The sequence below is a fragment of the Mya arenaria genome, chromosome 1, assembly GCF_026914265.1.
Source record: "Mya arenaria isolate MELC-2E11 chromosome 1, ASM2691426v1".
Lineage (NCBI taxonomy): Eukaryota > Metazoa > Mollusca > Bivalvia > Myida > Myidae > Mya > Mya arenaria.
The window spans coordinates 56,093,457-56,118,800 of record NC_069122.1 but is presented as its reverse complement, the minus strand read 5'-3'; the positions used below and the strand labels follow the sequence as shown (position 1 = coordinate 56,118,800).

At 34.2% G+C, this 25,344-nt stretch overlaps 1 protein-coding gene across 3 annotated transcripts; it reads right to left on the bottom strand.

Annotated features, from left to right (window-relative positions):
- Positions 1 to 175: 175 nt before the first annotated feature.
- Positions 176 to 24,563, bottom strand: LOC128234609 (uncharacterized). 3 transcript variants are annotated; one of them, XR_008260979.1, is made up of 7 exons: positions 24,268 to 24,563; positions 23,775 to 23,877; positions 22,479 to 22,580; positions 22,257 to 22,337; positions 21,866 to 21,917; positions 7,256 to 7,438; positions 1,849 to 1,972 (listed from the first exon to the last, which is right to left on the bottom strand). XR_008260979.1 is itself a non-coding variant. In XM_052948943.1 (6 exons), the coding sequence occupies exons 1-6, from the start codon at positions 24,349 to 24,351 to the stop codon at positions 1,825 to 1,827; spliced, it is 570 nt and encodes a 189-aa protein (XP_052804903.1). In that variant the 5' UTR covers positions 24,352 to 24,563; the 3' UTR covers positions 176 to 1,824. The 3 variants fall into 3 exon arrangements, 2 of the variants coding, with proteins under 2 accessions (XP_052804903.1, XP_052804913.1); XM_052948943.1 differs by lacking the exon at positions 7,256 to 7,438 and having other exon boundaries at positions 176 to 1,972; XM_052948953.1 differs by lacking the exon at positions 7,256 to 7,438 and having other exon boundaries at positions 176 to 1,972; positions 23,808 to 23,877.
- Between the last annotated feature and the right edge of the window lie 781 nt (positions 24,564 to 25,344).

Here is a 25,344-nt window from a genome sequence, read left to right as displayed (position 1 = left end):
TTTACGCCGCTGTTATGGATATTCTATATTGTGACACTTTGGATCATCTGTTTGGGGCAATGCGGACCACACTTTAAAACAGGATAGATAATAAACTCCAAATATAATACTCATATCTTGTATTAGAGAAATGATAAAAGCTTGCATGGTATTAAAACATTTTAAGGTTATACAGTATAATTAAATACGCACAAATCAAAGGAATTGATCTGTTTGAACAAAATGATGACATTTGATTCATAGTCATAATTACTATTAATTTATAGAGAACTCTTCTATTTATTAGAGAATGAAAAGTCCAAATACAATGATCCGTATTGTAACGTACGACACTACCATGTACAGACCATGTTTCAGAAATGCTGTGTGAAGTGCTAACATTTTTCACAGGTTTGTGATGTAATACAACTGGTATCAGTTCCTATATTTATTCTAACGATTTCTATTTTGTAAAAACAACAGCAATATTCTGTGGACGCCAAAAAACATGATACCAGTTACTCAGCTCGTTCAGAATAAAGGTTTGTTTCCCGATATCGGGTATGGATATTTAAAAAAAAACACACAAATATTACAACTTCATTTTACTCGCACACTTTATTACGACTACCTTTGACATACTGATCACAAAATTAATAGGGTTATATACTAGTCATGTAATACTAGCATACCAAGTATGGAGTTCCTGGGCCTAAAGGATATTCAATAATTGAAAATGAACTTGTTTTTCCCGCAAGGTCACCGCTACCCTGACATTTGACCTACTGATTAAAAAATCAATAAGTGTCGTGTTCTGACTTTAAAACAATCTACTAACCATGACCAACTTGTCGTTCCTGGGATCAAGCGTTCTTACGTTATTGGGTGGAAACCGTTTTTTTACCTCAAGGTCACCGCGACCTTAATCTTCTATCTACTGATAACAAAACCAATAAGGGTCATCTACTGGTCAGGACGAACCTTCATACCTAGTATGAAGTTTTAAGTTCCTGTGTCCAAGCGTTCTATAGTCATTGAACGGAAACAAAGAATGACGTACGGACTGACGGTTGGAAAGGGCAAACCGATATAACTCCCCATGCATGGGGAAGACATAAAACTCGTTAGAGACGAAATGAAAAGTATGACCCAGGATGAAGCATGAAGACTACTAAAAAAATGTTTGAAGTGTGTCAGTGATTCATTTTAAAATATACTTGAATGTACTCGCGCATTTCATAATCATGACCGGTTTCTGAGCAACGACCACGATTGTGGTTTTTATGACAGCACACTTATGACTTAACTAGTGCAACAATGCTTCGTGTATTCACTGTATCGACGGCTAGAGACGTGTAGTAAAATAAATCATAGGGTGTGTCATGTAATTCCATTGTTTTATATCGTTGTTAGACGCCCAATATTTTTTCATAATTTATTTTGATGGGTTTATCTTTGTGGTTTTTATGTTGCAAATAAAGCTCGACATTCATTTACAAAATTTTACCGATTCGCTCATGGTATTTAAATATGAATCAGTCTAATCAATTTAGATAAACATCTGTTAAACTATTAAATCTTTTTATAAAGGCATACTTTTGAGGACACAATACAAGTGAATAAAAAGACCGTTGTTTTGTATGGAACAGAATGAGAAACAACAATCTAAAAGTATAATTACTGAAAACAAAATTGATTATATTATGTATTATATGAAAAACTAAATAGTATATTTAATATAAATTATTTGGTTAATTTCAATTTTTATACTATGACCTTAAGTTTTCACCACAACTCAAATCGTAAAATGTATTCACTTGGAAGCAAAAAACAACATTTTGACACTCAGTCTAGTTGTAAAGTCTGGCCAATTCCTTTAAGTCGCTGACAGAGAGAATTTTTCTGTTTGTTCAAGGACTGCTCCAGACTCTTCGCCTTTTCAATCAACTCATCAAGTTTGTTTGGACATTCACTCTCATACACTTCACTGTTACTGAAAAATGAAAGTTAAAAACGATTTGTAAGATACAAAATTAAGACTAAGAATATATTATAAAAAACGTACAGGCCACTTTTGAGGACCGATGGTCAGGATTTTTTTGGTATTTAATAGTAAAATGCATTAACTTAAGACTGATTTGCGATATGATAAAAATTGAACAACACAAACACGTATATTGCGTTTTTGTGACATTTTTCATCAGTGTTTTTGGAAACTAGTTTGTGCTTAGAATAATTTAATTGTCTGTGCTACATTTGGTACATATATGGTGTATCGGTGTTTGTTTTCATATCTACACTTTAATATGACACTCATGATCACGAACAATGTATTACAAATGAAAATGAAGTTGTCATACTGTTCGTAACACATGGTGTTCATCAGTGTTACGAATATTAAACCAATGCATACTTATGATAACTAGGACATGTCAACAATATAATGACTTTCATTTATCCATTTTTATATATCCGTATCGATAAATGTGTCGGATTATTGCACCAGCATTAATGGTAACAGTAAATCCATATTTAGTACAAGGTCTAACAAAGTGTTAGTACATTGTTTGCGTCCCATCGAGACGAACGGGGTGATCGAGTATAACTCACAAAATTGCGAGCAAGTGTTTCGTTTTTCGACAATTAATTACACGATATTATGGGATGTATTTGAAAAGCACATGTTTTATTTTTCAGTCCAAATGCACAGTTTTCTGTGTGATCACAATTTTAATTTATGATCACGTACATATCGGGAGACATGAATTTGGCAGTGTCAGTTGTTACGAACAATTCACATTTTATGTATTGCAGTACGTTACACGATTCTTTCAGGGTGAATAACCTAATAATAGAAACTGTATAAATATTCGCTGGCCTTGTTCCGTCTTTTATTTGCAGTAGGTATTATATGTACACGAAAGATGAGACACATTTTTCGTTCGAAACTTTGACAACATGTTTGGATTCCTCAGTTACGAATGTTATCAAATGAGCAAAACAAACATTAATTTGCGAAATGTTACTATTTTTTTGATGGATGAGATTCCTTATTTTGCTGTGTTATAGGCATTTATAGATTTGCAGGTTACCCTATAAAATATAAACTAGGTTAGCTCGAATCATGTTATTGCATACTGTTGGTAACAAAAAACACAATAATTTGTTGTCTATATTGATGAACATTAAAAACAAGCACTTTTTATAGGTTATTCCTTTCTTTATTAATTTCATTAATAGTGTTCTGTTTCCAGAACTGCTTTTATCACATAAAAGTTAAATCACGTACAAATTAGCAGAATAATGTCTTGTTATCACTCATTTGTAAAATTTGGCTAATGTTCATCACTTTAGACACTATTATTAAATGTCCATTGTGCCGAATGTTACTCATATTCGACCATGTTGATTGACATCTATAACAATGTTTTGAAGACGCGGATCTTATTCTCTAACAATAAACTCCGCATTTTTAAGGATTTGAACACAACGCATTTGCCTTATATTCTTCAGTATACTTGGTTTGACATTTTAAATGACGTTCATTACACTAGACACTATTATGTTGTGACGTCCACTGAGATGAACGTTACTAATCATTTACGATTTTGATATTTTGTCATCCATTTTAGACACTATTAATATGATAAACAGCTGGGTCATTATGTTGGACTTATTTATTTATTATTACAATTAAGTTAACAAGTTCTTTTATTGTCACTATTAAATAATTCATGCATTTGTATAATGTTCATACGCTGGACACCAATAGTTCATGTCCATTGTGACGAACGTTACATATATTCAATTAAATGAGTAGATAGTGATAAGGTGATGTATGATAAATAGTTCCTCTTTATCCAACCAATTTACTTTTTTTTACATTTTTTTAAGAAATAGAACACACTTATTTAGCTTGATGTTGTAAACTATCAATGGTGTGAATTTTGAAATAATGTTCATTACACTGGACACTATAATTTGTGATGTCCACTGATATGGACGTTACTCATTTCAAAAGATTTAGAAATTTTGACACCAGTTTTAATGATAACTATTTTGATCAACAACTAATTCATTAGTTTGAATGATCTCATTATTACAGTTAAGTTGCAATTACTTTTCGTGTTACCATAACGTAAGTCATACCTTTCTATAATGTTCATACGCTGGACACTAAAAGTTCATGTCCATTGGAATGAACATTGCAAACATTTGATAAATTGAGAAGAGTTGTTTGAATGCACAGTACTTTATGATAAAACCATTTAACTTTACATTTTCTAGGAAATAAAACAGACTTATGTAGCTTTATGTGTTACAGAATACTTGGTTTGATTTTTTAATAATATGCATCACACTGGACATCATGACAGTATTGTAGAGAAGATCCCACAAAACACGACCTAGGTCGTGTGGGTGGGATACAGAATAAATCCGAGTTGACACCGTTCTCAATGCTGATTGAGCACACACGAATAATAATATTGTAGCACAACAACAGTCACTTCTAAAACTTCAAATTGAGTTTATGACTCACTGATGTTATGTGCAATACTAAAATTAGTGTAACTGGACCATTCTAAGAACACACCAACTTGATTACTGAGTATTCATTTAAAATTTCAGAACAGTTCGTTTTCGTGGATGCTTCTGCAATAGAACAAGCAGCCGCTGCAATAAAATCTGCTCCACATCACAAGAAAGCACATGTAGAAGTGATGAGAGACTACAGACAGAGGTTGAAGGAAAACCAGGAACAGTGTCACCGAGAATCTGAGACATTGCGGTTATTGCGATTAGACATGTCTGATGAACAAAAAAACGAGGTATGGAGAGAAAGCCGAGGAGCGAATGAGGAGGTAGAGGGAGAGAAAAAAAGCAGAAGGTGACAGCAAGCCGAAAAAAAGCAGTAAGATAGACAAGTGCCAAGACAGAAAAGCAAAGAACTTTGTGGCGAAACCAGAAAAAAACAAACGAGAACACATGATTGCACAGAAAAAAAACGAAGAGTAAATGAAAGAAAAAGAATGATTTATCATCAAAAAAGAAAGCATTGACCGCCTCAGCCGTTCTGACGAGCAGTTCAGCCGTTCCAACGACCAGTTCGGCCGTTCAAACGACCAGTTCAGCCGTTCCAACGACCAGTTTAGCCGTTCCAATAACAAGTTCAGCCACTCCATCCTCCAGTGGGACCTACAGTGGAGCTGCAAAGAGAAAAACGGTTTCACGATCGCTTAAGTCAATGCCAGGCATCCACAGCGGTTTGCCCAGCACCATACAGAATGCAACGCAACGGAAGTGAGCAGCTCTTGATGAACAGTTTATATAAAGTCCCAATAAGAAGAGACGACTTCGCTTCTTGGAAACAGCTGTTGGTTGTATTCAGACGACATTGCAAACAACCAAATACTCCAGATCAAAAAAGTATTGAGAGCGAGAAACATTCTAAGGATATCACTTCAGAAAAGAAATGTTGCCATATCTACTCTTAGAAAACAATTTGGATTCATCTACAAATTCTTTTCAAAGTCCACAATAGAAGACCAGTACCAACAAAGTAGTGATTCCTTACCGGCAGTCACTGTTCAATAAGTTGGAAGCTTTTACCAACGTGGCGACATTTCCAGGGAGATGTCAATGGCTAAACTCGTGCCCAAACAGAATATGATGACGAAGAAAGCTCTTGAACCTTCAATTAAGACAACATATGATCAGTTTAAAGAGGAATATTCAGAAACAACAATGATCTACAGCAAATTTGTCAAGCTACGACCAACAGATCTAAAACCAATGAACACTCAGAGATTAATGCAATGTTTGTGCGAGTATTGTTGTGAACATTGAGTTGAAGTTGTTGAGTTCTATCAACATGGCGTGTACTCAAAATCAGGTTCCAGACGCGATTATCAACACAAGTTCAATGCATCGGACATAACCTTGTGTCCAAAAGAAGGGGATAAACAGGAGAAAAAGTGCATTGACAGAGAATGTAATGTATGCGGCTGTCACCAAATCCGAAATAAACTTCTAACATTAACAAAAAACATTCAGGAGCAGCTGCAAAATGGAAGTTGCAAACTGAGAAACAAACATAAGGATGGCAAGGACTGCAGTCCCATGAACCTGAAGGAAACTAATGGTACTGTTGAGCAACTAATCAATGATCTAGAAGAAGATAGGAAGCCATTTAGCAAGCACTCGTTCAATGCCAAATGGCAGTCGAAACAGTTCGATGACCTGCGAAACAATGTGCCAACAAACTGGGTGGTTTTCTGCAGGGATTTTGCCGAAAACTACAATTTCCATTGTCAAGATGAAGCACAAAGTGCTCATAGCATAGGTCGTATAATCAAGCTACGATCCATCCAATTGTGGCATATTACAAGTGCACCAAGTGTGACAAAACCATGCATGAATCATTGCTATTCATAAGTGACGATCGTAAGCACGACTATCCTGCTGTTCAGCATTTTGTCACCATTGCGAACCGCCACCTACTTGAGAGGGGACAAAACATTGAACATGAAGTTCATTTTTCAGATGGTTCAGCCTCTCAGTACAAGAGCAAGATATCTTTCTCAGATGCCTTCTTTGCTTCGGATGATTTTGGATTCAGTGTTGAGAAGAACTTCTTTGGCAGCCGTCATGGTGAAGGACCGTGTGACGAAGAGATAGGTGTTCTAAAGAAAAGCGCATCCTTAGCTGTTACAGCAAGGAAATCTATAATTAGCAATGCGGAGGAACTCTACACATATGGCAAAACAGCACCGACCCGTGAAAGGGAGCATGAACATTCAAAGCGGACATTTTTCTATGTCAAATCTGAGGACATACGTAGAAACAGAAATGATCGCACCAACGTTAGATCAGTAGTAGGAACTTGGTCACACCATGCTGTGAAAGGGGTTCGTCCTTTGTGGTTGCTGTAAAGTTGTTTTTGTACTGCATGCACTTCTGATGATGGCCAATGTACAAGTACAGATTGGACGGGGGAGTGGAAGGAAGTTTCTCTCAGGCACAAAGAGGCGGGGCGATGGAGGTGTCCGAGGAAGAAGAGGGGTACGAGTGCGTTGAGGAATACAGAGACAGAATGTCGGCGGCCGACGAGGCGTTCGAGTACGTGGTGGAACACAGGGGCAGGGAAAAGTCCGCAGCCGAGGAGGTGTTTGAGTACGTGGAGGAGCACAGAAGCAGGGAGATGTCCAGCGGCGTGGGAGAGGCAATGAACGTGGGAGAAGCAGAGGACGTGAAAGAGGCAGGGTGCGTGGAATACCTCCAGACAGTTATTCATCTTCATCCTCTTCAGACAGAACATCGGCATCTTCTCCAGACATGTCTCAATCATCTTCATACTCATCTGATTCTCCAGACAGAACATCAGCCTCTCCAGGAGTGCGGCGTTTTGGATGTGTCCAGGAGCATGGAGTTGTTAAGGAACAGGGAGGAGGCAGGGGACCTGGGAGAAGCAGAGGACGTGGTAGAGGCAGGTGGCTTGAAATACCTCCATTCTCCACTTGACCACTTCAGCCTCCATTCGGGACCATTTTGTAGTTTCAACCATTACCTTAAGTGACCGTCTGATCGGTCAATAATCATCGGCAAGCACCAGACGTTGCACATTGTTTCCAACGTTTTTTGACAAGTGGAGGCCTTACTTAACACGCTTGGTTTTCGATGTAACAGATTACAAAAAATATAAAATATGTGCGTGAGGAAACAGAAATTAATACAACTTTAAAGTTCATTTTATAGCTTTTTCCATATCCTTTCTTTACAATACAAAGTAAATAGTGAACAGCAGTTTAAAGAACAGAACCCGTTGGCCGAGTGTCTGACAAAACATCTGGTTACTGGTAAATTTTATGGCGATTTTAAGGCCATAGCTACTACAGTGTCTACAACGATCTCACTTGTAAACGAACTGCCAATAAGAACTGCTGCTTAGTTTCGTAACGATTGTAAAATAATTGTTCAAGTTAAACAGCAGACATGAAGTTTGACGACGTGGACGACGACGAAGTAGGGAAGAGGGGTCCCGTGCCCCCGAGGAACACCATTTTGTTTTTTGCATAAAGTTAAGAAATGACGTCTGAAGTTTAATATTTTTTGATTTTACCAGATTTTTTTCCAAACATGCTTTAAATACAAAATGGCCGCCAAGATGGCCGCTAGAAGGTGGAAATTAACCATTTTTATAACCTGCGTCTCAGTAACTCCAAGTAAAAGAAATATATTCACTAACCTTTTGATCTGATAGCGAAATGTATGTGTTTCAATATTTAATTGTCAAAATAGACTTAAAAATGTGAAAAGTAAATGTTTAAACTGTAAAGATATACCGATGTTTGCCCCTTTTTCCATCACACCTGGAATCATTATTTACGTTTTATGTTTATTTCTTCTTGAAATTATAATTTTATTTAAATTTAATTAAAGCTTTAAAGTTTTTCTCCTACAATTAGATCCAATTTAAACACATTTATGCTTAACTTTTAACATAAAAAATGGAATCAACGACGGTGGGGTCTTTTTGATCCCCGATAAGTATCATGTATAAATTGATATCATAGCATATGGATAATATATAAAGATTGTGTGGAAATAATACCAAAAGTTGGCGTTACTTATGCTTCTTAACCTGGAATTACTGTTAATAAATAAATTATTCACTAGAAATTAATTACTTTAAACCTTCCCCTATTTATTATTAAATTATTTTTTACACTTAACACTGTAATAAGTTGATTTTTAGCTCGGTTTTTGAAAACTGACAGAAAGCCCTTTATTAAATGATGTAAGTTGATTTTTAAAAAAAAACACTACAAGCGAACTGTATTTACTTTTTCTTTACCTCAAACAAATTCAGTCATAGTTGCTAATGTATTATTATTCATGAAACTGAATATTTGATGTAAAACAATATTACAAGGTACAGTCATGTGTAGTTAAATGTTAATTATTAGCAATTAACCGACAGTTGTTTCCCTTGTTTATAATGTTGACATTATTTTAGTATCATCTTTTCTTTTTTTGAATGTCGATCCAGTATGGTAAGTTTTATGTAGGCATATAAACATTTTAAATTCATTTAAAGTGTATATTTAGCGGTAGTATTTTCATTAAATTTATTAATAAATGTGTGAATTAGTCAGAATTTGTCAAAATATTACTGATTTGTCCTTGTAAATGTAAACAAATACAGGGAAAGTAATTATTTTGTATCGTTTAAATATTTTCTCCTGAAATAAAACTAACATTAGATAAATGTATTGTCATAACTTTGGTAGTTGTCATAAAACAAAAAGCAAGGCAAAAAGAATATCCTACAAACATATTTAGTCCTGAAATGATAGGTGAATTACGTTACAGTGAATTACGTTACAAGGTAAGGGGAATAAACTGCAGCAACGAAACAATTCAGTTTCTTTAAACCATTAAACTTGTTGTGTGTCTCTTATGCGATGTCATATTGCTATAAAATTGTCATTTCCTTTTCTAAGAAGAAATATCAAGAAAATATTCATCTATATGAATATATATACGCTGGTGACAAGGTATGTTGATAATTTTTATATTTTTTTTATTTTCCTAAATCATGTTTTGACCACTGTATACTGATTTGTAGTTGTGTTTGTCTGCGACATAATATTGTAGCGAGATATGGTACATAAATTCAACTGTGTATTAAACAAAGTATTTTTACTGTGTATTAAACAAAGTGCTTTAAATTTGTGTAACGTAATTCACATCGAGTGGCTCGAATGTCAAACGGCGAAAGACAGAAGAAGTATAGGGAGAAGAAGAAACTGAAAGAAGGCAAAAACTACTTTAAAAATGAAACAGAGAGGGTCAAGAAGTATATTATGTCCCCACAACAGAAATGTCCAACAGAAAGTTAGCAAAGAGACGAATTAAGATTCGTGAATGCATGAAAAAATCTAGACAACGTGCCAAATCATGTAACATAATAGTAATAGGTGATGTTCATGAAGAATCGGATACATGCGATTCAACTGTAATAATTCCAGATTGCGGACTTACGATCACAGAAGCTGTAGCGTCTGCAAATGACAGTAAAATTGAATTTCAAGAAAAAGAGGAAAGCAAATACAGTTAGGTTGGTCAACGCAAACAAGAAAGTCAAGATATTGGACGATGAAGTTATGAACTTACACAGGCGAAATTCCTGTTTAAGAAAGAAACTACAACGTCAAAAGAATCAAAAGAAAGAGTAGCCCAATTACATGCACAAAGACTAGATACAAATACGGAAAATGAACTAACACCCAGAAGCAAGACAAGAGTGCAACTTAAAGACCTCAACATGACTCCTAAATCGAGGAAAAAGGCCTTCAGAAGATTAGAACTGAGTCTTAGCAGAAGTAAAGGAGAATATAAACACAGAGAAAGGAAAGCAAAGCCAAAGACCCCTGTTACGAATAGTTTGTGGAAAGATTCTCCACAAATACAAAATAGCAAGAAATCTCAGCAAGTATGTGGGAGTGAACAGAAAGCAAATTTGCAAAACAAGGAAAGGCATTGCTGAGAGGAAGGTTCGCCAAGAAGAGAAGAGAAAGAAGTTGAAACAATTGATTACAAAGTTCATGGAACGGGATGATAATAGTACTTGCCTACTATTGGAAAGGTGCAACACCAAAAGAGGGTATTGAATGATTATCTTTTCAACTCGCATCTTAAGTTTAGAGCGGAGAACAGTTCCTGCAATGTGAGCCTCACGACTTTCACTGAAATAAGTCCAAAGCACATTCAGTTGGTGCAGTACAGAAACAGACAAACATGCTTATGTCAAAGACATCAGAATATGGCACTGAAGTGCAAAGCACTCAAGGACTACAACGTGCTGTCATTTGACAACCCTGATACAGTTGTAGCCAAAATGAATTACACAGAAATTTTGGAAAAGATAGAAGGCACTATTGACGATAGTATAACATTTTCTGAATGACGATGTGTAACAGCCGAGAAAAAGGGGCGAGTGTTTAAGCGTATGCAAATAATCAATGTTGATGAGAACAAAGACAGGTTCATTAAGCTTATAGCAAAGGAACTTCAATAAATCAGAGACCACATCAAGAGTTAAAACACAATATGTACAATAAAGAAAGTTGAAGGAAGAGATGCCAAAAGATCACGCAATATGTTATATGGACTTTGAGGAGAACTACACATGTGCATTTGCATCAAAGTACAAATGAACTCAGGCACAAGTCCCTAGTAGTCGTTTCAGCCATACTGCCAAATTGTAATATGATCCAATACATGACAGACTCACCGACCTCACAATACAGAAACCGTCAGATATTCTCTGTCATTGCTAAACATGACCATTTGTTCCCAGGAGTACAAGCTGCTTGGCTGTACTTCGAGGCAGGTCATGGGAAAGGCGCCTGTGATTGTGTAGTTGGCACAGCAAAGCGTCTTGCTGACATGGCAGTAAAGCGTCATAAAGCATTATACAATCTGCAGAGGACTTCTTCAGATGGGGGCTGAGCCAAGTAAACAGTAACTTAAAATATGTATTTTTTGAACGAAGTGCATGTGAGGAAGCTCAAAGAGAACTGGTTGAAATGGCCATCAGACCAGTAAAGGGGACGATGCAACTACATGCAGTAGTGCCGATTGGAGAAGGGAAACTTGCTGTGCGAAACACGTCTTGTTATTGCCAGCATTGCTTTAGAGATGGCAAGTTCATTGCCAAATGCCCTGACTGGAATAAGATAGACCTTGTTCCTGAAAAAGTTACAGACACTACACAAACTACCAAGGAGATATTAAAAAAAGCCAGATATTTCCTGAAAATACATTTGTAGCAGCTGTATATGAGAAACAACCCTTCATGGGCAAGGTCTTGGAATATGACAGTGCTGATGGGGAATACTGACTCACATTCATGGTATCAGGAACTGGGAAGAATTCTTACAAATGGCCATCGAAGGAGGACAACGTTTGGATCAGTGAAGAGGACATAACATGTGATTTTGGACGTTCGATGCTAATAGTGTTCAGGAATGCAAACGCACGTAGCTAGTATTAAAATGTCACAATTTAAGATAAAAATCCACATTGTTTTCAAATATATTCCTTTTAATTGTTTAGTGATTGTTTTTATTTGTTATATTTATAAATTTTGCGATGCAACTTGTACAACAAATGCATTTTTGCAGAATTTCGGCAAACGTACGTAGTCTTACTTAAATGGCAAACGCAAAAACAAAAAAAAATAGTTTATTTATTTATTCTTTTTCTAATATGGGTGATTTCAAAAATAATGAGGCTGCAACATGTCAGATATGTCAAATTTCAAATGCAGTCAATGCCATATATTTTTACTAATACACAGGTCATCATAAATTTAATGATATCAACATGTTTTATTAATAGTATTCTTCATTTTTTACAATAAAGCCATATTTTTCAGAAACATGAAACAAGTCTTAAACATCAATATCACACCTATTTTTGATATTGTTAAAAGGTAGCAAGTTTATATGTATTAGTATTTACAGAAAATAGCTAGATATTTTCAACATTTTTCAAATTTTGCCTTTTTCTGAGTAATTAGGAATGATATTTTCAATAAACACCTTGAAAAGTTTTTTTATTTTTTTTATTTAAGACTTAAAAGCCTAAAAACAGCTCATGCAAATAATATATTGAGACCTTAATGGTTAAGACAAACTTTGGTTTTAACATCACAATGACATTATAAAGTACAAATTTTCTATCCAAAAAATGAAGTATTTTTTTGTAAATATGTTACACTTGCTACACAATGGGCAAGGTGTAGGTTTTCTTTCCTCAATGGAAGCTTATACTTTATTTAATGATGATAGGTTATAATAACAAGGAATTATCTTGAGACTCAAGATTTAAACATTCTACAAACAATTAAAAGTTAAAAAACAACAAATTTCAATTGTTCAGCAATAATTTTCCTAGATACATATATGTATATCAATTTGAAAGGACTTAGCTTGAACATGGTATTGTTTTAAGCTTAAATCACTTTCTGGTGATACAACTTTGCTATTAATCCATTATTATTAATGTTTATATACATTATGTATGGTAAATCTATGATAACATTTGAATTATGCGAAATGTTACACTTGCAACAATTTAGCACATCTTGATTAACTTTATTACAAATCTGTTGTTGTTAATAGAAGATCAATTCATTTGCTTTTGATATTATACCACAACAAGTGATAGATAAACAGTAAATTAACTTTTAAACTGTAGCTGTTTACAATAAAAAAATAGTCTAAAGTACTGAATGAAACACATAACAGTCTGTTAGTTTATGTTTCACTGACAACGTTTTCAATGTTACAGTCATAACAGACATGTGTACAATTCATGTTAACATATTTTTGAACCATTATTTAACATGGAAACAGTTCTTTGACAGTTTGTTAATCAATTTTTAATTCATATTAAATCTCATTTTGAGCCCCCTGCCAGGCAACAGCTCAGTATGACTAAGTTTGTGGACAACATCGCTTTCTGATTGCCAAGCGATGTCATCTCGGTCTGACCACTTGTACACTACCGGTTTGACTTCCTCTAAGAACTTCATGTCTAATTTTCTCTTGACCAATGCTGTGTCTTTTCTGGACCTCCCAACTTCCCCTAACCCTACCATCCCTCCAACTGTACTTTTATGAGTTTCAATTGACAACATTGACTTTCTCTTTGGTATTGCCTATTTAATGATTTTAGTTACAGTATGAGCCTATTTTTCTGGTTCCCGTGGTTAACATGTTGATGCTCGAGTAAGTCGTTTACGAGTCCAATCCAATTTCTGTGCCCTTTAACATGATACAAACTTCTTTGATGTTTTGCTCTGTTTAATCTTCGATGAATTTTGTCTTCTTTTTTGGTCAGCTTTCCTTTTTCTCAGTGTTTTCATTCTTGATCTGTTCTTCTCTTTTATTGCAATGCAGCATTGATGGATTCATCTGTTTCTCATAACAATTTCAGCTTCAGTTGATAAGCTTCGTTGTCTCTTTGTTTTATTTCTTTCATTTGTTCAAGCTTTTCCTTCGTACTTGGATCATTTTTAAGCTTTCCCCTAAATTTCCTTTCTCTGTCCTTTGATGAAGTACTTTGCTTTGTGTTTTCAGTTTGTTCATCAGCTTTCTTTGTGAGTGATCTTAATGATTTTCCATTAAAAGGGAGTTTTACAATCAGTTTTGCCATTATTTTATGTGTTTTATATCATAATCTGTGGGTAGAAATGAAAATGCGTTTTAATTGTTCACAATTCTTAAAGTTGTTGCAAGTGTAACACTTTACCTTGTACTTAAAAATTATCTCTATAACTGAACTACTTTATGTTAATATGTTTACATGTGTTACTGGTATTCACAAATGTTCATTATTGTTGGTGGCTATAAATTTACTAGGTAGACCCATTAAGATTTTAATGTAAAAAATGCATTTATTTGCCTTATTCGTTTTCACATTTAAAAAAACGGACTTACATTTTGTCACAAGGCATTAATTCCAAGAGAAAGGTGTTTAAACAAGAAGACCATTTATTGAACTAAATAAAATAAATTTGTATTCAAGTGTAATGTTTATAATACGGAATATTAAGTCATTATACATGTGTGCGTCAAAATAGTGTTACACTTGCAACATCACTTATGATCATGCCTTGAACAGACAAGTGCAGCAGATGATCTCTGGCTGATATGCTCTTCTGAATTATAAAGAAAAATGCATGAAAGCAACAGTTTAAAAAAAATATTACAGTTTTTATAGAAATGTTACACTTGCAACATTTCTGAAATAAATAAATAAATGTCACATGTGAACCTGTTCAAGACCATTTATCTTACATGTTTTGGTTATTTTATTTTATCAATGCATAGACCTAAGCAAACATAAACTTATCAGCAGAACACTGACTTAATTTTAGACATGACAACAATAACTTTTTGATTATACACAATTTTTAATGATTTTTTTTAAGCACTACAACTTATATGCAGAATATTTAGAGATAAATAAAAATGTCAGTTTGCACTTCAAACGTGGTTTACCGAATATTTAATGTTCAATGTGTACATTTAATTATCTGTTTTAAACAATAACAAAAAAATGCTTTCTCACAATCATTTTGAATAACATGATTAAGTAAAAATGTCCGGAAAAAGTGTTACACTTGCTACATTTTTGGACCATTTTTTTTAAAATAACTTTTTAACCAACAAAGGGATTCTCACAACTTTGCATCAACAATATATGTATTAAAACACATACCACAACATACATTTTATATTTATTAATACATTTATTTTATACTTTTATCAACACTTCAAGAAAAGCCTATTTTTTTTTTGAAATCACCCATATCCATAACTATTGCTGTAAGATTTTTGATTTTATATTATTTATATTATCATAAAGCTCGTGACTTTTTTGTTCATGACCCGTGAAAATATTCTAGACTAGGAACATCATTTCCTGATGAGTGCATATTTTGCAATAGAGGTGTGATAGAAAAATGATAAAACAGAAACATGCAAAACAATCCTAGCCTTACAATAAAGAGCCTTCGTGGAGTAAAATTGAAAAACAATCAGTGGAACTTCGAAAACGGTCACCCCTAAAGGTAAGTTATGGATCAGGATTTATGTGCCAAAAAGGCAAAGAGTCATAGTTCATGTAACAATTTGATCAAGTTGGAGTTTGCACAGTTTTCAAAGGCAGAACCAAAATGTGAAAATAAATTGCAAAATTCTCCTCACGCAAATGCACTAGACACTGTAATACTTTACATTTGAGAAAATATCATTTCAGAACAATGATATTGCCATTATTTCCTTTCTCCGCATTCGACACTTGCAAGAATTACACAGAAATGTTGTTGCCAGTCCTAATTATAGAGTTGACAAACTGAAAAAGACACTTAACCTGCATCCAGTCGGTACTCAAATTACGTTTGTAACTATTAGCGATGAACATTCTGGTTCAAGGTCAACCAGTTTTGTGTACAGTTCATGCCTGCCATAGATGCGTATAGAAATGCTTACACAATAGGTACTAAAACAATAGCCGTAGATATTGCATTAAATATACATATTGTTTTAAGACAGGCATTTTCTTAATCGACTCCCCTCCCATGACCTCCAACACCATTGGTGGAATTTCTTTTAACTTCTGTTGTATGGCCACCGAAATGTTGGAAATGAGAAGGTACAGCGCATAGAATTTTTCATTTGGCAGGGAGGGCTATTATTATCCGTTATGTTCTGGCATTGAATATTATGATATTTGTAACTAATTGTTTTTCAAGTGCTATTTAGAACAATAATTTCAGTTGATTAATCATAGGTGAAATATTTAAACATAAAAGTTATTGTCATACTTATTAATGCTTAACAGTTATTGCAGAATATAAACATTTTACGTTTTATAACATTTGATCATAGCAATTTATGGCAAATATTAAACGTTAATTTTCCCTATGCGTTGTTAATATGTGCCCATTTATAATAGTATTCTTCTTATGTTTTGAGCAGACAGGCAGTGATTTTTTTTCAAAATAAGTGTACTGCCTGTGCCGTTTCAATTGGGAAAATCGGCGCGAAAAGTCCAAAAATTTGGAAAATTATGACATGGTAATTTTACTTATAAAATATTTAATTTTCTGCTTTTGCTGAGATTATTATATATAATGTGTGTCCATACAGACTTTTTCTATAACATTCAAGACAGCAATTAACAAGCTTGTCCGAGTTTTTTTTATCTTCTTATATCAAACATTGATGATTAATATGAATACTATACTGAGAAATGCATTTTTGAATTCAAAAGAATACTCACGACAACATGTTTAAAACCGGTTGTCAATTGTGTGTCCATGTATTTGAAGTCTTTGTATTAAGTTTTGCACTCAAAATCTAATTTAGTCATTATCTAGAACTAAACAGTTGAGTACAAAACATTGATACTTAAAACAGACATAAATAAATTCCCTTCGACGCTGTGAAACTGCTGTTGTTCACTGAATACCATACTTCGTTGACTATGGCAACAATTGTCAGGATAAACGTGTATTTTGCATTACGAAAAACTGAAAGTAAACTGAAAATTGAAACTGGAAGCAGGAAAAAACGGTGCGTCCTGCAAAATGTCCCCGGCAAAAAAAGACTGTAAACAAAAATTGGTTATTTTGCGGTTACCCGGACCGGATTTTGGCGGATACGAGGACTTATAATATCTGAAAGTTTGCTATCAAAAAATGTATGAAATAGAAGTAGCTTCAATGAAATTGGAAATTAACTTTGCATGTTTAAATTGCAAGTAAAAAGGGGAGCGAGACAAAAAAACTGGCGATTTTTTGGGAAAAATAGTGGCTTTTTGGCGAGGGGAAATTAGCCAAAAAAATCACTGACATGATTCTTGTAGAAACATGCTTTATTCATTTTACGTTGATGATGCAAACAATTTATCTCTGTTTACATGCTTTATTCATTTTACGTTGATGATGCAAACAATTTATCTCTGTTTATGTATATACTTCCTATCATTGATGCTATATACATAGTACATATTCATACTTACAATGGAATTAGGGGCAATTTTGTTATTAATGTTTTAAGTATCAATTCAAATTTTAGGACATCGGTAGAGCTGTGACAAATGGTGATTGAAAAATGCAAAAACATTTTTCTTCTTTGCACTTCTGTCAGGCATTTGTTTCGTAGTCGACAATTAACAACAATTCTCAATCGCTACGGTCATTATGAGCGTTATGACTTTGTATAAGGGTTGGAAACTGCAGCTGCTAAAGCGAGAGTCATCGATGACATAACTCACCTCTTTGGTTACAGGGAATGCAAATGGGGTATTCCATGTTGAATGGGAATATCTCAATAAAATTACAACCCACTTTCAGGGTTCTAATATTGTTAATAGTGCTTAGGGAATAATGATTCAAGAACTCAAACTAAGGTTTGAGAGACCCTCTACGCGAATTCCAACTTCATAAGCGAAATAGAAGTCGCTCATTGCCGTTTAACTAAAAATGAGACACTTGGAGGAGTTCACTTTTTTGAAGAGTTGTACCAGTCTTTCAGAAGCAACGTACATCGCTCCGAGTGAAAATGAAGAGATGTTCCATAACTGCCTTAATGAGTGCAGGATTTGGTTGTTGGCAAGGGTAGACTAGTTGGCAGTAGTAGCAAGGAAAAACAAGTAGTTCCTGCATTTGGTGGTTTCGTGTCTGAAACGGGAAAAGCGCTACAAAGAACGTCAACAATTGACTACTTCTCGCCGATTCATGAGCCGTTTACTGAATATTCAGCCATCCAGGAGTTGTTGAAAAATTCTGAACAAGCTACAAATGAAGTTTGCCAAGAATATGTCCTGTGTACATTTCACCTTGTAGGATGTGTGAACGCTATGCCTCTTATTTGAAAACACCCAGACATATACAAGAAATACATTGTGACACCAGGTTAATTTCACACTGATTAATTACATCGGGATGTTAACAAATCATAAATGCGCCGGGTCATGGTACGCCGAAATCCTAATGTGGCTGATCCTTTAACAAGTGGCAGTGTTAAAGGGAAAGGCTTTTGCAAAAGAAAACCGTAGCGGAGGCAATGGAAAATGGCTTTTACTTGATCAGTTTGTCCAGGAAATGAGCATCCAGATTGACAACCCAGTAGCGCTTCTCACTTGTGTCGAGGTACTCTCCCTCTGGAGAAATAGAACAGAAAACTTAAAAAAAGGTCTCGAAGATAATTCATGAAGAGTGGTTCTTAAACAGTTCATACGCTATGAAAACCAAGCTATGTTTTGGACGAGTCTCATTGACCATGCACGTGTGGCGCTTGTGTTGTCGCATTACTCAAATTACTTTACTCAAGGTGAGTATTTGTTTACTGCACCCATGTTTAAATACAAGTTTATGGTTTGTTACTGCTGCTGTTACTGTTACTGCTATTGCTACTTCTACTACTGCTACTACTACTACTACTACTAGTTCTACTATAAATAATATTACATTTCAGGTTAACTGTGATGAGATTCTAGAGTTATCCTAAAACCAAGAAGAAACTGATACCTGGGTAATTAACTACTTTACGTGTGTGGCCACACAAGGCTACAATGCAGCAGTTGTTCGGACCCCAGAAACAGCCGTAGTTATAATTCTGCTGCAATATGTACCGTTCATAGATTTGGATATCTACATAGGTCTAGGGACTGGAAAAAATCGCATGTCGACTTGATCAATGCATCTCAACTAGCTGACACAAAAGTTCTGCACAGTGACTCTTGGCTTGTATGCCTTCGCCGGTATTTAAGAAACTTTTGGCTTATCCGAAATACCAAGAAGTCCTTTGGTAAATTTTTCAGATACAATGTTTAAAACTTAACTTTTATACAAATTAATATGAATACTCAATGGTTAAATTACTTAAAGGTTATCATTTAGTTTGTAACAGGGATAACAATTACTTTTTGTAAACGAAGACTATTTACAAAACCTGTACATACTAATTAAAGAACTAAATATCTGCACACTCATGTTAATTTCGGGAAACTTGGTGATGATTGGTCTTTACAGCCTTCGATGACTGCAATGCTGGAAGCCTTTGACTGTCTTATGTATGAATTTGCAGTCAATATATATTCTTCGGCACAAACTGCTAAAAAAAGATGTCCGGTAATGAAGAGCACTTGAGCACAAAGGTCAATGTTGACCCGTCCAAGCTTCCACCTTGTAAGTCCAATTTGTTGCCATTCAGAGGATATATAACCGAGTTGGATTGTACAAGTAGGGCCAACCAAGCGAAAGTTGCACCCTCTGAACCATTTCAAGATCGAGGATGGAACGTTAACAGTGAAGGAATTTTGGAACCAGTTTGGACATCCGGTCCCCTTCTTCCAACATCTTAAGTGGACATGGTGGCTATGGCTTGTGACTGAAGCAGACATAGATGGTGGAGATATTGAAGAAATGGACAATATCATTGATTTTGTTGATGTGCAGTTTATTAGTATATAATATATATAACCACAACAAGCACTTGTCTGAGATTTTGTAATTGTTAAAGCATGTAAGAAAAGTTAATTTTCCTAAGATTTATTTTTGAATTGATTTATTGTATTTATTAAAACTTGTTCATGTTAATACAGACTCTGTACATTATTTCATGTCGCGATGAAATGAATACGTATATACTTCTGTATTTATCATTAATCCTGGTATGTATGCTGCGAGTTGATTCAGAAGATACAAAGTAAATTTAGAGGATATTGATTTGTTGTTCCCCAATTTCTCGAAACTTCTTAAGTCCCTTATAACAGGATTAAGCTAATCTCACTATTTTTGTTGTTCTATAAAATGTGTTCTATTTACTTCTTAAAGAATTTTCAGAAATTATGTAGGAAAAATCTGTATGATTATCAGAAAAAAACATTTTTCATTTATCAAAATCCATTTTCAGTATGTATTTTGGCTAATTGAAATAAGCGACTTAAGCCTGTTAAGCTTAAGAAATTTCGAGAAATCGGGGCCAGTTCTATATGTACCTTTAATTGGATTTAAACTCATGTGAATAGTTCAATACCCACTGTTTAATCAAATTTAATTGTTGTAGCATGTGTTTATGCTGTAGCATAACAGAAAAAAGAAAGATTTAAACAAATGTTTTTTGTTTAAGAATCATTTTTACTTGATAAAAACATTGCCAATAAAAAGAGCAAAAAACGTTGCCAATAAAAAATGCAAAAATCAACAACATATATTGTAAAAAAAATGTTTAGGTTACTAATTCTGATTGGAGTCAAATTACCCCCACCGAACTGTCTTTTAACGAAATAGTATAATTGTGGAGAATATACTTTTTATTTCGGCTAATTGTAAAATTTGTCACACTTTCTACATAGATTTTCTATATTTTATACAACACAACTGTCTAGACACTAACATTAAGAGTTATAACCCATTTCAAGAAACAAAAAAGCTACATTGATCAGATCACATGCAATCATTGTTTGATTTGTTGTGTGCATCTTTAATATATAACGTCTCTTTGGTAATTCGGTCCGCTGCAAGTAGATCGCGTAGTAATTTATTTTTGCAGTTAAACTTAATAACTTAAAACTCATGGGAACCTTGATAAGTTTTGTATCACTTTGTTTCTTATATTAAAGGATTAAATGTTGTTTTTATTATACATTGAAGAGTTTTCACTGTAGAGTAAAGACTACATTTTGTGTATTAAATTTATTTACTTTGACATATAAAGATAATAATAAAGGGTTTATATTATTTTCAGAGAAAAAGAAACCGCATTTTTAAACTTTTGTTTGACGAGATCTACAAATGTTTTCATATATTATGTATATCATACAATGTACATTTTGACACTTAAATTGTGACTTTTTTGCGTGAGGATAAATCACATTCAATACCTCATAAAGTTAAACTGTTCCTTTTTGTATTTTGATTGTATCTATTTAGATTAATGTTCAACTATTAAAATGATATATCTGAGCAAAACATGTATTTTTGACAATTAAATAATTGAAAAAAAAACCCTCATTAACTGAGGCACATCAATTTAGAAAATGGCTTATTTTCATATTTTTGGTGGCCATCTTTAATTTAAAGCATATTTAGAAAAAAAATGGGAACAAAAAAAACCCACATCCGACATCATTTATCAATTTATGCAATAAACAAAATGGTGTTCTTCGGAGGCACGTGCCCCATTTTGCCTATTTTAGCGGATAATGACACCTTACAACATGGTTCCTGTGTGTCTGCCATTCTACGGTGAACCAAAAACACGAACAGAGGCCGAATAAAAGGTTTATCCAATTATCTTACCTAAATGCTGCACTCCAACTTTCAAAAAAAGATGACGTCTCTGTTGTAAACTCTACAAAACAAAGATGAATACGTTAGTTTATTCGACAGCGAATACATGTCTCAATGGAAGAATATATATGATAAATGATATTTTACAATTATGCCAAAGTATACATTGTTCCACAACCCAGGTAAAAATAAATCCCCTTATTGATATCTTTTTGAGGAGTATTGACCACTGATAATTTAGCAAATGTAGCAATTAAGTATCATTCATGAATATGTCAATAGGTTTGTGGAACAACAGGTTTGAAACATTATATGAATCATGTTTGTATGTTTCCCCTTTCTTTCCAAAATCAAAGGGCCCCATCACCATTCCCTTAAAAGTTGGAAAAAAACACTGTACCTGCCAAGAGAGTCTGCATATTTCCAGGGATAGCAGCTGAGCTTTCCTGCAATGCCGCACCTTGGTTTGTTGGTAAGATTTCTGCAAATACAGAAGCAAAGCTCAGACAGTAAGGATGAAAGTGACTTTTAAATAGAAACAATAAATACACACAATTTATGAAATACATTTTTCAAAAGCAGTATCACAGACAAAATTTAAATATGGTTGTTATAATCATACCAGAATGTTTGCTGTCTTCTGAATGAGACTGAAAGTAGCCTGAAACCGTTGGACCCTCTTCCTGTTGATAATCACCTTCGTAAATGTCATCATACTGGGAGTCTAAAAAATAAAAATCATAATCTCGTAACTGCATTATTTCATGTCAATATCAGTACAGTATCTTTTTTAAAGAAATATTGAATAGGAACGATTATTTATTTGGTAGACAGCGCAAGATGAAAATTATGCAAGTTATTAAAAAAAGTGAAAGATACCCATTCTAAAAATACTTGGTTATTCCACAATTTGAAAGAAAAAAGACAGTAAGCATTTTTATCCTGTCACTTGCATACATATCGATCCAATAACAAGGTGCCGTGTAAATTTTAGTTTATTAGGATAGTAGACCACGTGATGTTTATCTACAGTCAGGTGGTCATGTGACCGCGAAAACGAACTTCTTTTCTATATCCTGCAATGTCAGAGGAACAGCACAAATACTGTTTCAGTATCTTATCAATGGACCACCAACAGCCGACCTCAACAATCACTCGCCCATAAAGTCCCATCATTATGCAAAATAATGACACTGGCAAAACAATCGACCTGAAAATCTACATGTGATGTGAAAATCTTACCCCACCCGCTAATGCTGGAAACTGTGAAACAGCATTCAACGATACTCGTCGATAGATTATTCCATTTCTGTGGTGAATGACAAAATCTCACTTACAACAGAAATGTATGATCTCTTTGCCGGTGCAGTTCTGAACATCCAACACTATTAACATGAATTAAATCCATTTAATATTTGTCGATTGTTTGTAAACACTCGTGATCTTGAATCTTGACCTGTGTACTGTACTCTATGACTTGCGGAATAATTGTTACATCATCAGATAATGTTTGGAGACTGATCCATGCTTATGCACGTTTAAAAGCTTTTTATGTTTTGAATTGATATTTACGCATTAAAATGCAATGACTTTGAATATAAACGTATTGAAAAAAGTTGAACAGTTTGGAGAACTATTTTGGGGGCGATTTAAACATGGATACCGGGTGTGATGACGTCAACAGGGAAAAAAACAGTTGCCACCCTTACTTTAAAAGATACTTAATAATTTTAAGGTTTTTATAGTGTTTAATTAACAAAGTAACAGGATAAATAGAACACTAGGTTAGTGCCGTGAAGGAGAAAGTTTATCTGGCTCGGCTGCGGAATTCCTCCGCCTTGCCAGACAAACTTCCTCCATCCACGGCACTAACCTAGTATTCTCTATATTTCATCTTCCTTTAAAAAGTCAAGTTGACCATTAGAGTCTATATTATAGGTGGCTTCATCACTGTCTTTGGTCTTTCTCAGGTGACTTGTCTTCGGGATATCTGGGGTTGTTGGACAAACAAAGCCATCACTCTAAACAGGAATGACAAAAATACATAATTATTAACCTTAGTCTATTTATTTTTAAACTTACAAACAATAATGTTTTGTACAATGTGTTGTATTTATAAAAGTGGCATTGTCTTACCTTAAGGCGAAAAAAGATAATTAAAAATAAATTATATTGCATCATGGTGAATTAAATTTAAATTATACACTAAGTTTAAATCGAATTTCATGAAGTATACAGTACTGTACATGTAAAGCATACATCGTAATTTAAGACTGAATTTAGAAGTTGAGTGGTAAATTACCATAAATTATCAACCCAAATCCATGAAAAATAATTCAGTGTGCCCCCCCCCCCCCCTCATTTCTTTTCACGTATTGAGAGTATACAAAATAAATATTAATAATTGTTACATCGATTTTCCTTTTCTTTTGATGGTTTTCTTCTTCAGCTCTGTCAACGTCACTCATTTTAAATACCTTGCGAAACTCGTCCATGCTCTGAAAATATATGATCTGCTTTGAATGTAAGTCCTCTTTTGATATTTAAATTATAATGCTTTCAGTGCATTGTCTAAAACAAATCAACCTCTTAAATACAGCAATAAATATAGTTCCAGAATATCTTCACTAAAAAAATATGCCAGCCATTTTCTCATCGTGTTCACAGTGTCAATGACTACTTTAATAAAATGTATCCTATACATATGTATCAGTATTGTTTACAAACATGGTATAAAGCACTTAAGAGTTAACTCGAAAATAGAAACGTCCGATTTAAAACAACAAAGATAATTAATACATGGGATAACAATATTTTGTGTTTACTTTTGAGTGCAGACGACCGGAAGTAATAATCGTTCGCCTCAAGTCAAAACGTTCAGTCATGAAACGGTAATCAGGCACAAGGAACTCTACTGTACCGCAGTCAGTTTTTAGCATGTTTTTTTTTGCTGCCATGATATTACATTTGTCAGCTGTTAATTTTATTTATATATTTAGTTACCGTATTGAAAACAACATATTTTTTCGACACGAATAACAAACATACATGACATAACAAAACATTATGTTGTTTGTATATGGTCCTCATAGTTTTAAAATCAGCATACAAATTATGACAACATATTGTTAGATGAAAGCCAGTTTAAATATGGCTTATTATTTCTGTTCTGTCCTCAATGACACGCGGGTACCCGATCTCAATTTTGCATGACATACAATAGTCCCCCTTTAAAGCACTGCTAAGTAACCATTTAGAATGTAACAAAAACAAGTACAGTTCGGAATAATACTTTTTTGGCCCGAATAGGCAAAAACACAAAATGGCAAAAACCAGTCGCCATAAACATTTATGCATTTGTATAGCAGCAAATTTCGAAATTTGGCCTATTATTAGCCCCAGTTAAATGCAAGCGATTGCCTAAATATATGTAGGAACGTTTCATGTCGGTGACTTTGACGTATTGGACCAGAAAGCAATCCCAACCA

Excerpts from the sequence above, each read along its gene's own strand:
- LOC128234609 (XM_052948943.1), bottom strand. The coding sequence starts at position 24,351 with ATGGACGAGTTTCGCAAGGTATTTAAAATGAGTGACGTTGACAGAGCT. Across the intron at positions 22,338-22,478 it reads AGAAGACAGCAAACATTCTG|AAATCTTACCAACAAACCAA; the intron begins GTATGATTATAA and ends CTGTATTTGCAG. Across the intron at positions 21,918-22,256 it reads TATGCAGACTCTCTTGGCAG|AGTTTACAACAGAGACGTCA; the intron begins GTACAGTGTTTT and ends TTTGTTTTGTAG.